At 42.2% G+C, this 17,020-nt stretch overlaps 1 protein-coding gene across 11 annotated transcripts in view; it reads right to left on the reverse strand.

Moving 5' to 3' along the window:
- The window catches only part of TRRAP (transformation/transcription domain associated protein), a 72,527-nt gene that overhangs the window by 36,199 nt on the left and 19,308 nt on the right, over positions 1-17,020 (reverse strand). For 10 of the 11 annotated variants that reach the window (XM_065031586.1, XM_065031594.1, XM_065031595.1 and 7 more), the window contains exons 24-45: positions 16,454-16,653; positions 15,482-15,699; positions 15,137-15,334; positions 14,666-14,926; positions 13,549-13,710; positions 12,222-12,318; positions 11,672-11,793; positions 10,100-10,270; positions 9,128-9,196; positions 7,693-7,812; positions 7,250-7,369; positions 6,729-6,893; positions 6,145-6,326; positions 5,663-5,861; positions 5,118-5,246; positions 4,239-4,505; positions 3,459-3,665; positions 2,486-2,644; positions 2,268-2,402; positions 1,978-2,088; positions 1,276-1,422; positions 478-691 (exon numbers count right to left, since the gene is read on the reverse strand). In XM_065031586.1, coding sequence (XP_064887658.1) covers positions 478-691; positions 1,276-1,422; positions 1,978-2,088; positions 2,268-2,402; positions 2,486-2,644; positions 3,459-3,665; positions 4,239-4,505; positions 5,118-5,246; positions 5,663-5,861; positions 6,145-6,326; positions 6,729-6,893; positions 7,250-7,369; positions 7,693-7,812; positions 9,128-9,196; positions 10,100-10,270; positions 11,672-11,793; positions 12,222-12,318; positions 13,549-13,710; positions 14,666-14,926; positions 15,137-15,334; positions 15,482-15,699; positions 16,454-16,653 — 3,653 coding nt within the window. The remainder of the gene's footprint in view (positions 1-477; positions 692-1,275; positions 1,423-1,977; positions 2,089-2,267; positions 2,403-2,485; positions 2,645-3,458; positions 3,666-4,238; positions 4,506-5,117; positions 5,247-5,662; positions 5,862-6,144; positions 6,327-6,728; positions 6,894-7,249; positions 7,370-7,692; positions 7,813-9,127; positions 9,197-10,099; positions 10,271-11,671; positions 11,794-12,221; positions 12,319-13,548; positions 13,711-14,665; positions 14,927-15,136; positions 15,335-15,481; positions 15,700-16,453; positions 16,654-17,020) is intronic. The other variant, XM_065031588.1, reaches the window with a different exon arrangement.

Genomic DNA, 17,020 nt, shown 5'->3' on the forward strand with positions numbered 1-17,020 from the left:
TAAATAATTCATATGGATGAGAAGTCTTACATTACTGATGTATTTAATAAAGATTATCTAGATTAGTTTATATTAAGACATAGCACATTACCCATTGTCTTTCTTTTTCACACTCTCCCTTCCTTGTTGTAGCAAAACAGAAAAGCTTAACAACTAAAAGAAATTGCACTTCTTAAGCCAAAATATGATAACTGCAAAAATACATTAAATTTATAGCATGCTTTTCTTGAACTGAAGTTATGACAGCCACAGGTTATTAAGTTTTTATGTCAATGGATAATGATGTATTCCACATGATTACTTATTTCAGCTTTACTTTTTTAAGCAGAGGTTCAAAGTGCAAGCTAAAATGGACCATTAAATGCAGGAATCATAAAACAGAATATTAACACATTCCAAAGAGTGTCTTCAGCCTGCCCTTAATCACTCAAGTTATGCAGCAATAAAGGATAAAAGGAGGAAGAAAACAGCACGTACTTGGTTCTGTAGGAAAAATCCCCATCAAGCGAGAGAGCAAACTGTGCACTGCCCTCAGAACCTTGGTGTTGCCGCAGGTCATGCAGGCGGCCACGCCGCGCTGCAGCGGCTTGAAGCTGCTGAGCACAGCGGGCGGCTGCAGCACGCTCAGCAGGAAGCTCAGCACCTCCAGCCCCGTGCAGATGTTGGCAAAGTTGGCCTGGTTGGGTTGTTCCTGCAGAGAGCACACACAGAAATGCGGCCGGGGGGGAAACCACGCATCAGCAAGTTCAGAACAAACCTGTTGACAACCTGTAATAAAGCTGAGGTTTCTACGCTAGCCAAGTTTCACATCAATCTTTTGGACGTCATGCAATATAAAACAGTGAAATACCAGGTGCTATGAAATCTTTACCCATAAAAATGTTACTTCAGCATTTACAGCATGTTCCTCAGTTTTGAAAGTTGCCCACAAGCTCGCTGGCTCTAAATGCTTTCTGGAGATGATAATGGCTTATCTGTTTGTCAGCAACTTCCAGGCACAGGCCTTCCGTGAAGATCTAAACCAGCACATTCTACTAGCAGTTATACTTAAGGGTAAGAAAAGGGGCTATTTGGAACTAAAAAAAAAAAAAAAAACCACAACAGGAAACAAAATATTCCTAGACATATTATTCTAAAGCTACAAAGTTACCACTGAGATTGTTAGTTTGTTTGCCGCAGAAGCATTTTTCTTTTTCCTGAACCTCCTGGATATTACTATTCACCAAATATGTGATAGAGAAACCTAAAGACCCACAGGCCTAGAATGGTACTTACCACAGTCGTGAGCAGCTTATCAAACCACTGCAACTTCAGCTCTGATTTTGGCCACATGTCTGGTCGTAAAGCCGTTTTCAGGAGGTTGACACAGCGGCGAGACAGCAATTCCCCGGGAGAACCAGCCGTGTTTGAGTTGTCATTTACCTAGCAATTCATCAGAGTTCACAAATGAGACCCTTTTGTAGCCAACTCATTAATTCATTATCCATTCCAGGCAAGCACATAATTTCTTATTTCTGAAATGGGTGAGCTTAAGTAGTTTTATCAGCATAGTCACAGGGCATTTAACTGCACAAAAAGCTGACAACTAGTAGTAAATATCAAAACTGGCGTCTAAACCGCTAGCTAATTTATACAGGACTTGTTGAAAAGAGAAAGTAATGAATAAGCAAAGTGCACGGTCCCTGCATCAGCTATAAACAAGTAACGCCAACAATAAGAAGCTAAAACCCACCTCTCATGTACAACATCCATCGGGTGTGAAATGAAAACATGCAGACACTGATTATCAAATTCAATTTCTTTCCTCCTTAAAGCACTTTTTTACAATTCTGCACTCGAGTTTGTAACCTTTCAGCAAAACAAAGTCCACAAATACTAGGATAATCCAAGCATAAAAGGACTCCTATGGAAAGAGGGGTTTCTGGTTGTGGCTACTAATGCCACATTGGTACTCGCTTATCAGGATAAACACGGTACCTGGCAAGCGATCCTAATCAGGAAATTGACGACTGTATCTGTGTGCTGCTTGTCAATCGGCTTGGAGAGCAGCGCGTCCGCTCCGGGCAGGGACTGGCTGCGCCCAAACACCTGCACGGGCACGAAACACAAACCACACTGAAAAACCGTAACAACAAGAACAGACTGGAAGTGTTTTCTAGAAGTATAACCTTCCATTCAGGGAGTTTCGAGTTATGTGGAAAAAGACCAGGAACTAAATCACACGTTATAATTTCAGAGTCTATGAACAAAATCTGAGTTTTTCTCACAGCACTTATTGCTCCCGTAGCTGTCCTGAATCGTTTCACTTCTTGGCCGGAATCAACAGACAATCCTCTTTTAACAGCAGACGAGGCAGAACTTGGTCCATCTCCATTTGCACTTGAATCCATATCTGAATCTGGCTGCAATAGCAGTGACGTGCATGTTAAGAAAGCATTTAACTGCACAGCAGCCCAATCTTCACCAGTCTGTTCAGACTTCCTACCTGCTGGTCTTTAATTCTTTGCAATTCCCATTTAATAACTACTTCGGCAAGATCCACCGCCAGTTTCCTTTGCTCGATGGTGACACTGGGAGTGAAGCCCAGTCTCTGCATGGCACTAACCATGTGCTGGACCAGGTGATGTCTCACTGGATAATAAACCTGAAACGATGGTTTCACAGTCATGGTAGGCCATTCACCAACAGAATTCTACAGAAAAACTAACACCAAAATAAAATGGTAACACAGTCTTTAATCCACAAGCTTGCTAAATCTCTACCATGCTCGAATTTTTCAATCCAGAAAAGTAACTGGTGCTTTGAAAATAAAACTTTGGCTACAGTTTTCAGTGGGGACTACTGATTGTACTTACTTGCATTAAGTGGTTTTTTTTAAGATACATAATTTTTCTCAAGGAACAATAATTCCAGCTTTTTGCTGACCCTTTTGGAGAGACACAACTCACATCTGAACGGGCAGGTTTTTTTTCAAACAACAGCGAGGCTCCAATTCGTGAAAAGCGGCTGCAGAGCTGATCAGCCGGCTGTCGCTGGGGATCCTGTTCTAACAAGCGCTCCCAAAACCACTCCCACATTGACACTGTGCAGCATTCCCACTTGTTCAGTGCTTTCCAGTTACCCGGTTCACCCCACAGAACACAGAGTCAAACAAACAAGGACTGCAGGAGGATGGAAAAGAATACGGTTCGGCACTTTTTTAAACAACTCTTACAGAATCTTCACAGCTCGACAGTGGATCAATCCTGCCGACTTTCACCTAACATTCTGAGCTCAAACTTCAATTGAGATAAAGCTTAGTAAGTGGTTTGCTATTTAATTTTAATAGTTGTTTTCAGTTTTAAATAAATATCTTGGCAGACAGCTGATGCCTTTTGAAACTAAACCGTATATCGAACTGCAGTTTATCTCCATGATATCTGAGATACGGTGACGACCAGGATAATTGGTACAAGTACCTTGAAATGTTGTACGATCAGGTGCAAAATATGCACCAGCTGGGGAACCGTGTGCCCCTCTTCCACAATGATCTTTCGCGTCCAGTGAGTCAGCATCTGGTGTCCGTCCTCCATCCGAGCCGGCACAGCCGGGGTCAGAATGGCCATCGCCTGCCTGACAATGGCACGGGCCTCCATCGCGTGGGCCTTTAGCAGACTGTGAAACACCTGAACAGCAAAGTTGCTGACCAACGTTAATATTACACGTATTTGCAGAAATAAAGCATTTATAAAGAAAGTACAACATACTTTTCCTAAACAACACCATTTTTTTCCTAAAGGCCCATAATTTGATAAATGTATGATGATACTTCGTCATCAGAAGTCTACATCTTATGCTTCCGTCTCCCTTACGTTCCCTTTTCCTTCCTCCCTGTCCACTGGCCCATTTGAAGTCTTCCCATGGTTCCCACTTTGTCTCAACTGAAATGTCCGTCTCTTTGAAATGAAGAAACATTACCAATTCTGTTAATCCAACCAAGGACTTTCAATTGTCCCATCACCCTTCTCTGTTTTCACTTATCTTCAGACTTCTTTCTGTGCTCTCCTATCCCCAAATAAATTTGTACTAATATTTGGCTTCCTGCTTCTGTATTTATTTGTTGCGTATGAATTTAACTGTTACTTGCGTACTAAGTCTCCAAAACTACTGTCCACCCTCCACTCTGCATTTTGAACTACAAGCACAGCACAGAACTTATCAGCATCCCTTCAATGTGTGAAAGCAGCTCCCAGTCATACCTGCAGAACTATCTTCTTATGGATGGCAAATTTTGCAATGATGTGTGCCAAAAGCAAGTGCCCGCTGTATTTGCAGGCCGGGTCCACGCACGCCTTGGACAGGAGGCAAGGCCAAGCAAACGTCATCAGGCGGCGCAGCTTGCTGTTGCGGTTCTTGTTGTTGTCGTGGATGTGGTGCGGAGCGTGCTCCACCAGAAGCGTGGCAAACTGCAGGAGGTAGATCCTGAGGGAATCCAGCATATCCGCCTGCTTTTCCGGATCCAGTACCTGCTCCCAGGGGTGATCAAAGAGGAGCGGGGGGAGATGAGAAAAACAGAGCAGGAAAACCCACCTTTATTATCTATAAAAGCAAAGTCCTAGTTGTTTTTTTTTCCTTTTTGAGTGTTTTTTAAGAAAACTGATAACTAACACTACATGTTTGATTCAGTTTAATACCCACTAAACAACCTCCTGAGGTGAGATATTTAGATATTTTAAATACGTGCACATCTAGGAACTTCCAAAGCTACTAAAAAAAATTAAAAACCCAACCCTTACGTTCAACATCTATTTTTTAACTGCAAACTGGTTCAATGAAACTGCAGTGAATTCTAAAGATGCTCCATCATGGCCAGCTTTACTCAGGAAAAGGGCCAGAAATAGGCCTTGTAGGGCTGTAGCCCAACAACAGACGCTCGAGTCAGAGAGATCAGAAACTGAGAAGTGCAGCCCAGTCCTGACCGACGGATCTCCTGACAATTCAAGTTATGACAGATTTGACATAACTATCACAGTATTTAGAAACAGCATAATGCATTCAAATCAGGATTAAAAAGCCAACAAGAGGAACAACTTCTTGTTTCCATTTTCAAACGTGTTGATGTAAACAAGAGCTGTCACCTTTGTTATAAAAACGCTCGTGATGCTTTCTGGATTATCGCCCTCTGGGTTTGGGGGTCCCAACAGCTGTTCACCTTCCCCCTTCTCGAAGCTGTACAAGAACGCAGGATTCAGGATATGCTGCAGCACCTAGAGAACAGCAACAAGAACCCAGTTACAGTCAACTAGCGGAGCCTTCCAAAGGCAGGCAACACGCCAGGAATTCCACACGCAACCCGCCCGTGGGAAACGCTCAGTGCATCGCAAGAGGAAGCTGTAACTAAAACCTTCACAAACAGACACACACAGACTTTTTTCCTCTTCTTTCCCCCCTCTAAGGGCAAAGATTCTCCGAAAGTGCAAACTAAAGAAGCGAGCACTGAAAGCAAGATGAATTGCTGCCTCTGTTTATTAGCACTGCTCTTCAGGTGTGATATTTTCACCTAAATGGCTCTGCCAATTATCAAACTTGTTGACATTTAAGTAAGCGAGTTTTGTTGCCCTAGTTCCCAAGAAGAAAATTAAACCTAAATATCAGGCTCCTTTGATTTAATTGCTTTCGTTACCTTGGCTTTGAGCTCATCTCCAAAGTTTGGGTCGTTGAAGTCTACAAACCGGAAGAACAAAGCCCGTTTTTGGGGAATGCTGTAGTTTTTGGGGATCTCTTCTTCCATGTATTCCTTTAGGAAAGTCATATTGCAGAGGAATCGACCCGTAAAAGCCCGAAGCAGCTGGAAGAGCAACTCTATATCGCCATAATTCCTTCTGGAAAAATACAAAACGTGAAAAGCTTCTGTGATAAAACACCCAACCAAACTACTACGGTGGCAAACTGGTGAACAAACTAGTCTTGGTTTTAAATGAGCAGAGAGCCAAGAGCAGGCACAGCTTCAGAGCTAACGGTAGCATTATGAAATGCATTAAACTTCCTCTTCAATAACTCTGAACTCCTTTCAGCACCTCTGTATACCTTGACAGGATTTTCAAAATTTAAAAACAAGAGAAGAAAAAGGTACCCAAGCCAGAGGAAATAAACGTTCTTACGCACTTGCAGTAATTCAGTAAGCAATAAGCTAACAGCTTCGGTTCTTTCCAGTTTGTCGCAGCCATGTTCTCCTTACGGTGTCTTTCTTGAAAAGCTTCGCTCACCCACACGCGCTTCAGCTGATTCACCAAGGAGTGTTGGTTTGCTAACCAGCACTCATCATTCTTAACTATTATACTTATGATCTGTCAAAAGCAAACCAGGATGAACACAGTCAGCACGCAGCAGGTCTGCCAGCGGAACCAGTAACACAGAAGCACTTCTTTAAGGGCCATTAAGGTTTCTAAAATACTTTTTAAAAAGGTCAAATAAAACCTAGTTTAGACCAATTTTAGAAGGAATTAAAAAAAAGTTTCTGTTGCCATGTTTTCCTCTTATATCTTATTTGATTTTAAAAGTATCGTTCATTTGAGTCTCATTTCCCTTCCTAGAATGACTCTTTCCATTTTCGCAAGTGTTTTTGTAGGGGCTATAGCGCACGCACACACACACACACATATACACACACACACACTCGGAAGCCTGTACGGACTGTAGATAAAGAGTTTTTAACTATCTAGTGCAGAGACAAACAAGAAAACTACAACCTTAATAGCCTGAAACTGAAGGTCAAGCCGCATTGTGGTCGTGCTTGGAGAACCAGGTCTAACAGCCGCTTGGGTGCCAACGGGTAAGAGCAGCGTGATGAATCGGTTCGGATTGGCTGCCAGGACATCTCGCAGGGGTTTGGCATCTTTATGTTTCAAGAAACTCTGAAAAAGGGGAAGAAACAGTTTTAACAACCACCTTTAAAAGCAAAGATACCGAAAGGCTATATCATCCTGAGCTTTTATATTCCTCACCGAAGGTGCAAAGGTTATATCTCACATATAACAATAACCTCTACAACTTCAGCAATAATCCTACACGATCAGGAAAGGTATAAAATCAACAGCTCAGAACAAGCAAATATAGAAGGGAGAGCGGGCACCCTGCAGCCAGAGTGAGGCCATGACTGAGGACTACAAGGTCCTACACGGGAAAAATAAAACGGAGACGATGAAGCAGCTTTCCCTGATCCGCTCTTGAAGGCGAGGGCTTTCTTGGCTCCCCTCCCCGCCCAGCGTACCATGAACATCCTGCTCCACTGGGGATCGTTCAAAGTGGCCTCCATCATGAACAGCTCCACGGTCTGCGAGGGGTGACGGGTCAGAAACTTGATCAGCGGTTCCCGGAAGGGGCTGCCAGCCTGGAAGGTTCAGAAAGCTCGGATTCAAAATGCACAGCCCAGAGTATTCTCTACTAATTACTGGCACTCAGGGAAATACATGTGACTTGGCATTTCTGCAGATACAAAGTGTTCAGGACTTCTATGACGAGAATTTATTGACAATTGCAAAACTTCACTTTTAAGAGCCTAAGACAAATGTTAACACCTCCCAAAAGGCTTGAAGAGCGTATTTATTACACCAAATGTCCCCACATCTTGATTAAAATATTATAATTATTATATACTAACGTTTACAAATACTATAAAGCAAAAATATCAGCAAGGTTAACTTCCACTTTTACCTCAATTAACATTGCTCGTTCTGTTTTCATAACGACCTCCAGCAGAGGTTTCACCAGCGTCTGCGGGGCAGCTGGGATCAGGTGGAACAAATTTATAATTGCTGAACAAATCTTCATTTCCTGCAGATAAACAGAAACACAATTAAATCAATACTACCAGCTAAATGTATAAAACCAGCATCACACATCTCACTTTTTTTTTCTCTCTCCATTAGTACAGCCAGCAACCAAACGCAAAGGCTTAACATACATACAGCATCTACTTACCATGACGTAAAGAAAACTGCCCTTGTGGAAGTTTGCCTTCCCCCCGCTAATATCACGGCTTGATTTGATTTTGTTTTACAGACGAGAGCTGAACGGTGTGTAACGACACCGACGGGAGGGCTGCGGAGCACTCCCTGCACTCACCGAGCAGCGCGTGCATTAAAAAGCCTTTCTAATCCATGAAGGCCTTGGAACTACTCTGACTTGAATAAAATGTGTTTAACCAAACAGGTTTGAAGCTTAAACGTCTGAAATGAATTCCACTCCATTAAAGAACACCTCTATGAAACAGAGAGCAGTGACTGAATTCAGATGTAAAAGCTCTCTCTGCAATGACAGGGAACAGTAATGAAAAGCCATTAAGCCCTTTCCATGTTTTGAGGGAAATAGGAACCCAATCTAATTTCATTCTAATTCGAAAAACAAAAATATTAATAAAATTCCCCCCAATTTTTTCCTAGTTGCAATAATAAATCTCAGCACTTAATGTAAGTTATTAATAAAATGTTAATGGAATTACAGGATTTCTGGCAATCTACAGGAAGCAACGTTGCAGCGGGAATCCCCTTCAGCGCGGTGTTGCTGAGAGCACACAGCGCACTCATTATGCTGCGCAGCTGCCCAGTTATGAGAAAACTGATAAGCTTTCCACAGTTCAGCACTGAGGCCGTTAGTTCGGATGGGAGAGAGATATTAACGTGATCTCAACTGCTAAACATTGACCTTCATTTTAAACACCATTTGTGAAAGACAACTGGGATTATATTATTATTATTATTCTGTATAATTTTCAAAAGACTACATTATGTTACGAACATCAAACATATCCATGAAAACAGAGGGATTAAGCTGCTGAGCTCATCAGCCGCTCCAGTGCAGAAGGGATTTCTAAGGAGAAAATCCAGAGCAGAAAAATGAAGTCAATGAGCTATTCCCATCCTAACCAGTATAGTAGAGGCTGGAAAGTAACCGTCATCAGCAGATAAGAAGCTTCTCTTACTAAGATGTGTAACAAATATTCAATATACATATAAGTTCATTAGCCTGTAACGAAACATCAGTGCATAATCGGTTATGGCAACATTTACAGCTGAATTAGTTCTGTAATCCCAAAGCATTAATACTATTTATTTCTTGTCTTCCCGTATAAAAGCATTCATTAACTCACATTTCCATCGCTCCGTTGTCCACCTTTGTGTGTAATAACTACAACTTCCATCCATTTACGAAGGTGTTGCTATAAAGAGAGGATAATTAGTGTTACTCTTCTAATTACACTGTTCCATGCTAGCAAATGACAGCATATGCTACAAGAAAAGCAAGAGGCAGAAATTGTTCTTCCCTTTGTTTCCTTCAAACAACACTTAGTTACTTTCATTCCATCAGAGTGAAGAGTTCCCTGCTGCTGAAAGCCCCGTCGTGGTCAAGGCGGCAGGGGTTACAACCGCACACACGTTAAAGGCACAAGAATCTCAAGACTGATAAGCTTCCGCTCGCGTAATGATTTCCTTGATACATATGCATTTAAATACCTAAATACCCACTGCAAAAGGCTAAAGGACTCACATACACGGTTTAAAAACCGCAAATAAGGGCAATACCTTCCACCACTTTATACACCAAGAAAACAACAAAACAGACTTAGCCCACTAGGAAGCAGTGGCTGTTCCAAAAAGGTGGACCCAACGCGTTACAATCACATTAAAGAGTTTGTAAATTTTTGTAAGTCATCAAGTTTTAGTAACCCTTTAATAAATGCTCTATGTTCCCTCCACCCGCTGTACAGCCTGTAAGAGGTCGCAGAGATACAGTCATTTCAAATTGGGCCCATCTTTCTGAAACACCCTGTATTTTCAAGGGTTTCCTTAGCATATTGTGCTGCTGGCATCTTGCTCAAGGAGAAATTTGTCCAAGCAGACCTTAGCATAACTAGGCATGTCTTCCCTACAAAAGAACGTCTCTGAACCTTCTGGTTTAATAGCTCTTTAGAAATTAATTCAAAATGGTGAAACAAAAATCTTTTACTTCCAATATATACTTTGAGTCACTACTGAACTGTTCTTTGACGTTTCAACAATACAAATGTTAGCTAAAAGAAAACTCCTTCTGGAAGAGCTAAAGAGAAGTGGAATGGGCTTACCATCATCTGATCACAGAATTTATCATTAAAGGAGTTTGGAAAAAGTCTAGTGACAGACGTCAGCCGATTCACAACATTCAGCGTCAGACTCCGATAGTCTCCCAACATCATCAGCAGCGGTCTCATGTGCGTATGAATTTGGTCAACTTCTATGGTAGCTCCTTCCAAGAACTGCAAGAAAGCAGAGGATGAAGATGCAGATGGAGAGGGGAAAGACTTCTGTGCAAGTCCCTTTTATCTTTAAAACAAATTCTGCTGACTTGATTTTCCTTGTATTTTGTTCTTTCTGAATGCAATAGCTTAAACAATATTTACTGCTTGAAAAAGATACAGTGACAAGATGGATTTGGGAAGTATTTAAGTATTTCTAACGCACAGTAGGATACTTCATAAAATAATCAAGTAGGAGATATTAATTACAGACAGACTGAAGAACTGCCACAGCTATAAATTAAAAACGCAGCTATGGACAAACCCTTAGATGCTGCTTTATTAAGAACTGCGTGTGAATCTGGCCAAAGCCAATAGAGCAGGTTTCTATGTTACAGTCTGGGTGCATCCTAAGTAACATAAAAGCTCAAGAGAATCTGGGCATAGGCAGCCAAAGAGAATATTTACTGTCATAACTGAACCTTTGTGGGCATGGGCTAATCACAGGAAAAAAATCAGAAAAAACGTACATCAAATGCATAGATCAGAACAAGCCTCATTTGCTCCCCCTTACCTCTCAACCCAGCTGTACTGGCAGCAGCCAGAAATGAGAAGTACATTCCCTCTCATGACTCAAGTGACATGAAAAGCCAATGTCTGACCTCTGGTCAGCCAACGGCCTAAACAAACGTAAACCACCAGTATCACTATAGTTCCAATCCCTGTTACGTGCCAGCCAATCCGCACACCACTACAAAGAAACTATTTTTATTATCCCTTTTTATATTTAGAAGAACGGTATCAAAATCTTGCTGAATCAGAACTAGGCATATCGACTGGACTGCAAATCACGACGAGAGAACATCCATTTCCCTGCCCTTCCAGCTCTTTTACTCTACAGCCTGGAGCCCGCAGAGCGGCCAGCGGAGCAGCGCCAGGCTCGGACAGCAGCCCTGCCCTCGGTACCGCCCCGGCGACACGGCCTGGCTCCGCTGTGCTGCACCAAAACCAGCCCTGGGGTCTCTACCGCATCTCTCAGCAACAGAGACATGAGAAAAGCTGGTACAATAGAGCCAGGCACGCACATTTGCGAAACTGCTGGGAAGCACTGACACTGTTTATTTAGAAGCTATCTCCACAAAGAACAGACAGGCAAAAGACCAGACAGACAGACAGACTGCAAGACTTGCCATGGTCCTTGGCCAAGAGCTTATAACGCATAATTTCAACCAGAAGAAATTTTTATGGCTAAGCTCAAAACCCCAAAAAGCACATCTGAGAGAAACATAATTACATTGGTGTCACTAACAAAAACTGAACAGAGCGGCCGTTATCTCCTGTGGAGAACTTCCCAAGAAGCTTTGTAACAAGGAGGTTCAGCAGAGAGAAACGGCGTGGAAAGCAAAACCGTAACCCACTCACCTTCCTCATGCACGCTTCTCCTGCCTCCTGCAGCTCGTTATTTGTTGAATTAAGTGCCTTGAAAAGTGCAGCAATGATTTTCTCTCTTGACTGAGGCAAGTAATTGCAGGCAGCTAGAGCATCTGCAAATATCAAAGGAAATTGGTTCTCTTTGTTAACTCCATTTCAAAGGAGAGGGGAAAAACCTAATTCTACATTTCTGCTCTTCAAGTTTCTTTTATTTCATCTTAAATTACAGATGCTTTGCCAAAAGCAACAGGCATCATAAACCAGTAAAAGAATGGAAATTCTATGAACAGCCTTCTAAAGTTCTCCTAATGCTATATAACGTAATTAGACTAAAAAATATTTCGGGTTCATTTCAGAAACTAAATCCTAGTCATTAAGAAAGCAGCAATGTTTTCCCAATGTATTCTCCACTAAGCCGTGACCTCTAGAGCAGCGCCAGCCTTCAGGCGGCCAGGCCTTCTGCTGCCCTCGGCCAGAAGACTGCCCGCTGCTCACAAGGACACCCATCCACCTCACGTTTTGTTTAGGAAGTTTTACGTACTTAAGGCTGCAATCCGAAGAGGCACCAGTGACGGAAGACTCTTGTAACACGGTAGTTTCATTAAGGCAGTATCTTCAGCCTCACACAGATTCAGCAACTAGGGGAAAAAAAATCAGCAATCATTTCAGCACAGCATCGTGAAGGATGTTTGAAACGGTGTTACCAGTGACCTTTCCAGTGCTGTTTTCTCAAAGAGCCAAGTGTAAGTGACACACCAGCCAACCTCCAAATCTCACCAACAGGCAAAATTCCTACTCAAAATCAGCGTCTAAGCTCCCATGGAGAGCAGTGGTCAGTCAGAGGCAAGAGAGCCCATGAGCACTGCCACCGAAGAAAAGTCATGCAAAAATTAACCATTTTGCATTTTATTGGCCAATATCTATCTGGTCTATTTGCAAACAGGCTGCTCATACGATAGAAAAAGTCTACAGAGAAGCTTGCTGCCTGAATGGCAGCGACAACACTGAAAATATCGAGGGAAGAGGGAAAAGAACAGGCGGAGATTAATACAGAAAAAATGTGCTGAAAATGTCATCAATGATTCTAACGCTCATGAGTCTCTTCCCAGGGGGAAAACTCTTTCCTACAGAGCTCTCCTCTTCAAGGCTGAGGATTTTCACTGTATCTATATGGGTTTTGTTTGACAACACCGAACAGGTTGAAACAAAGTTCTGTGAGTTAATATTGTCCAGATTGCACCTATATCCAAGAACGCTAGTAAGACCTTCGCAATGCCAACACATCACTCCCACCTCTACAGACATCTTTGATCTACAGCACTTCGGTTTGTCCGAAGGAAAGAAACAGAGGATCCTCTGCATTGACAACTATACCCCACCCCTGCCTTGGAATCACAACTACTGTTGGTATCAAACACCTTCAGCACTTACAGCTGGACAAGACAGGCAGGAAACTAAGGAACTGGACAGTTTCTCTACATTAAGTCTACACGCTTATTTCATACCTGATTTTACTCAAACTGTTAGGGACTCAAAAATTTAGCAAACAATATCTACGTTTTGGTGGTAAAGAATTTATTAACAGATACATTGTGCACTAAATAAGAAAGTTAGGGCTACTAAACCAGGAGTATAATACCAAAGCTCATTTAACATGCTTCACGCACATTGGAATATTCTGCTCAGCTCGGAGCTCTCATGCGGCAGGTAAAGGCAGAACGCAGCTCACATTTCCAGAGCTAAGTTCTCACACTGTGGTGAAAGTTTAAATTGCACACAGAAAATGTGTACTTTTAACAATGAGAGTTCCAACACCATCACTACTTAAGTATCTACGTTCAATTACAACAACATTGAAAAGAAAGTACCTCTGTGTAGAAAACCTTGTGTTCCACGACATTCAGATCCATTGTAAACAAGCGGGGCTGCAGGGTTGTGCAAAATGTATTTCCCTCCATCAGGCCAATCTGTGCGTTTGCAGGTTGGTGTCTAAGCAAATGCTTTTTAGGAGGAACCATGTCTTGGAGAACCTACACAATGTAATTTAGATTTCTTAATTAGCAGCCTATTCAAATGACCCCGCAGAGCTGGTCACTAAGACATCATTAGTCATCGCCGCATGCTCCTGTCCGTACATATTTACACATCGCTAAGCAAGAAGAACAGGATTTCTCTGAACTAATTTAATTCACAAGCAGTTAGCACATCAACTCAGTATCTGTAATTTTTACATATTATCTATGATATTTAGTAACTTCATATCATGTTAAAAAACAAAAGAGAAAATCATAGACTTCAGCATTTAGCATGTTAAAGCCAAGAAACAAGAATATTTTAAGTTCCTAAAACATCAGCAAAACAAAAACATTGACCAAAGTTTTTTCCATTACACCAACTTCTCACTCTCCTCTATAAACACCTTTAGCAAAGTAAGATATCAGTTAAGGGGCTTCTGTGTATCTCCCCAAACTACAACATCTGTAATTTCGTAAGTGGTGGTGGCCCTTACGGCTTATGTATGTTTCTTTGTCTTTCAAGAGAATGTACGCTACAAGCTCTAAGGAGTAACATGCAAAAAGCTATTTCAAGCACCTTTGATCTTTAAAGTCTCTTTCTAGATAGGGAAAGGCATAGCAACATGCCTCATATTTAGAGAACAACACAAAGATGAGGTTCAAAATGCATTATCTACCTGGCCTAGCCTATGTGTGACTGGTGGTAGGATGAGCAGCCAATTTCAGAAGTAAACCAACCTGAAGACACTATAAATACTGGCTAAGCAGTCAGGCACAGCCTGGATGAACCTCTACAGTACTCCAGCCACAGTGCATTTCCGAACAATGGAACCAGCCGATGACAAATATGTGCTATCAAAGCACTAAGAAGTTAATTCACCCATGCGGGAAAATGTACTCGGAAAAGCATTTTGCAAATCCAAACTGGTAAAAAACTTTAAACTCGCTTTCCGTAAATATTTCTGCTCACCTCCTTATGTGGCTCCATAATCACCGTGACACTTTTTCCCGTGACCTGTGCAAGCACCTGCAAGGAATGCATGGCCTGCTTCCTCACAGTGGAGTTCGGGGAGGTAACTTCTCGAACGAGGTCGTGCGTGACGTGGTGGAAAGACTTCTCCTGTGCTGCCAGAATTTCTTCTGTTTTTTCTTCATCTTTCAGAGGCGTTGCGCATCTAATCAGAAGCTGTTCTAATGTGGTCTTTGCCATAGCAACTGCTCCATTGGAAACCTAAGGTATCGTAGATGATTTTTATGAAACGAAGATCACAAATCTACACGCTACCCATCAACAAACTGAGCACTTAACGTGGATGAACTGCAGATATGATACATTCTGAAGTTAAGCAGCATCAAGATTAGCAAGAGTACAATCTGCATCGATTTAAGAACACAAATTGATTTCCCTCACGCTATTCGATATAATCCGTTCATTAAATACCTCTCCAGTTAGATCCATCATGACAAAGAGAAGCGCCTTCAGGAAAGTCTGCTGGTTCTGGAGGACCCAAATTAGTGGCAGTCGTTCCATAAGAAATTTAATTGACACGACACCTCCTAGCTTGGCATACCAGGCCTGTTCGTAACAGCAAGCACACAAACGTTCCACGATGTACGAAAACAAGGGAAGCTGGCAAGCCTGGAAACACAGGAAGGTATCAGTTTGCTGTTTTCAGCTCAGTGGTAGACTCCAAAATTTTAGAAGCAAAGTTGCACTGGCTGAACTAGATGATTTAAATATATATTTAAAAGAAAAAAGAAATAAATATATATATATATATATTACCCTTTCTTTTGAACCCAAGATAATGCTTGCAACATCAAATATCACTGCCAGAGCCACCTCTCCTATTTTGCAGAGCTCCTTCTCCTCGTACGCCATGCAGATCGCTATGGCGTCAATAAGCACCAAGGGGTCCATGCCTTTCGACCCGTTTTCTTCACTGTGGAACATGGCTGTGCTGGGCTGGCTTCCCACCTGATAGCACTGCAGCAGGAAAGGACCTGCAATGCGTGGTGAAGAGGAAAAGAGAGGGGAAAGAACATAAAACAATGGATATTTCAACAAACATATTTCAATCAGATTTTACTGCTCCTCTGACTAGCTCATGGCAAAACCAGTAAGCACGGTGTCTATTTGTATATAAATGGATTTAAGGCATTCTTCACCCTTAGAAGAAAAAAAGATTACATCTACTTGCATATTTCCTTCTATGCACCAGACTATGCACTGCAAGAAGTTTTAATTAAAATGAAGAATCGTAAAAAATCAAGTTCCATTAATGTGACAAGGAAGAGCGACACACTTATAGTGTGCCTGTTCCCAAACTACTTGTCATACAGTCCAACCCCAAACAAGAAGTTTCCTTTGTGGACAGAAGACACCGCAGTGCTCTGGTGTCTCCTCAGTTCCCCTGATGGTCCTTCAGAACCACGAGGGGAACCAAACAAATTAAATAGGATCTGCAAAAAGAACTGTGTCTATCGAGTCACAAAAATGCTCTGGAAATATAAACTGTCCCAAGCTGTAATTATTTCATTGGCTGTAGCACTTATAAAGTATTATAAGGTGATCGATTGTTTTTCAACACTTGCTCCATAATTTTTCACTGCTCAAAAGAATTAAAACTTAAGTCAGCCATCAAACAAAACCCAACACATCTACCCAGAAGCAAGTGCAGTATCATGACTTTCATAAAACAAATGACTACTAGAAGCATACAAAGCTCCCCGCGCCCTCGTGCTGCGCCGCACTCACCGCACTGCTGAGCCACGGCCACCATGGTGTAGTGGCGGATCAGGCTGGCCACGAAGGGCAGCGCGCTGGGCCGCAGGTCTTTGATGACGGCCGACATGAACGCCCCCGTCAGCGCCTGCTCAAACGTCTTCCGGGCCGGAGTGTCCTGAGCTTTGTACCGATGCGAGATAATCACGCTGGGAATGGACTTCTCAGTAAAGCTGAAAGACAAAGTTCACTATAATCCGAAACTGCAGTACCGGCTGCTCAGTCACGAGCACCGTCAAGTACTCGATTTAAAGTTTGCTGTGGATGTCTAACTCCTCCTCCAGCTCCTGTTTCCCCCTCACTTCAACAGAGCTACACCAGTTCACTCGGTCCGTACTAATTTTGTCAACCCCTGGTCTCAACCATGATGGATAGCTCAATTTCATCGGGAACATTTGAAGCCAGTGGCTCAGAAGAAGCCACATACATTACAAATAACAGGCACACAGGCATCACGCGCAACTCAATTACAGAATGTCATTTTCAATATTTGAATATTTTCCCCCTTTTTTAAAATGACATTTGATTTTAATCTCGAAA

The sequence above is a fragment of the Columba livia genome, chromosome 15 (genome assembly GCF_036013475.1).
Source record: "Columba livia isolate bColLiv1 breed racing homer chromosome 15, bColLiv1.pat.W.v2, whole genome shotgun sequence".
In the NCBI taxonomy this organism is placed as follows: Eukaryota; Metazoa; Chordata; class Aves; order Columbiformes; family Columbidae; genus Columba; species Columba livia.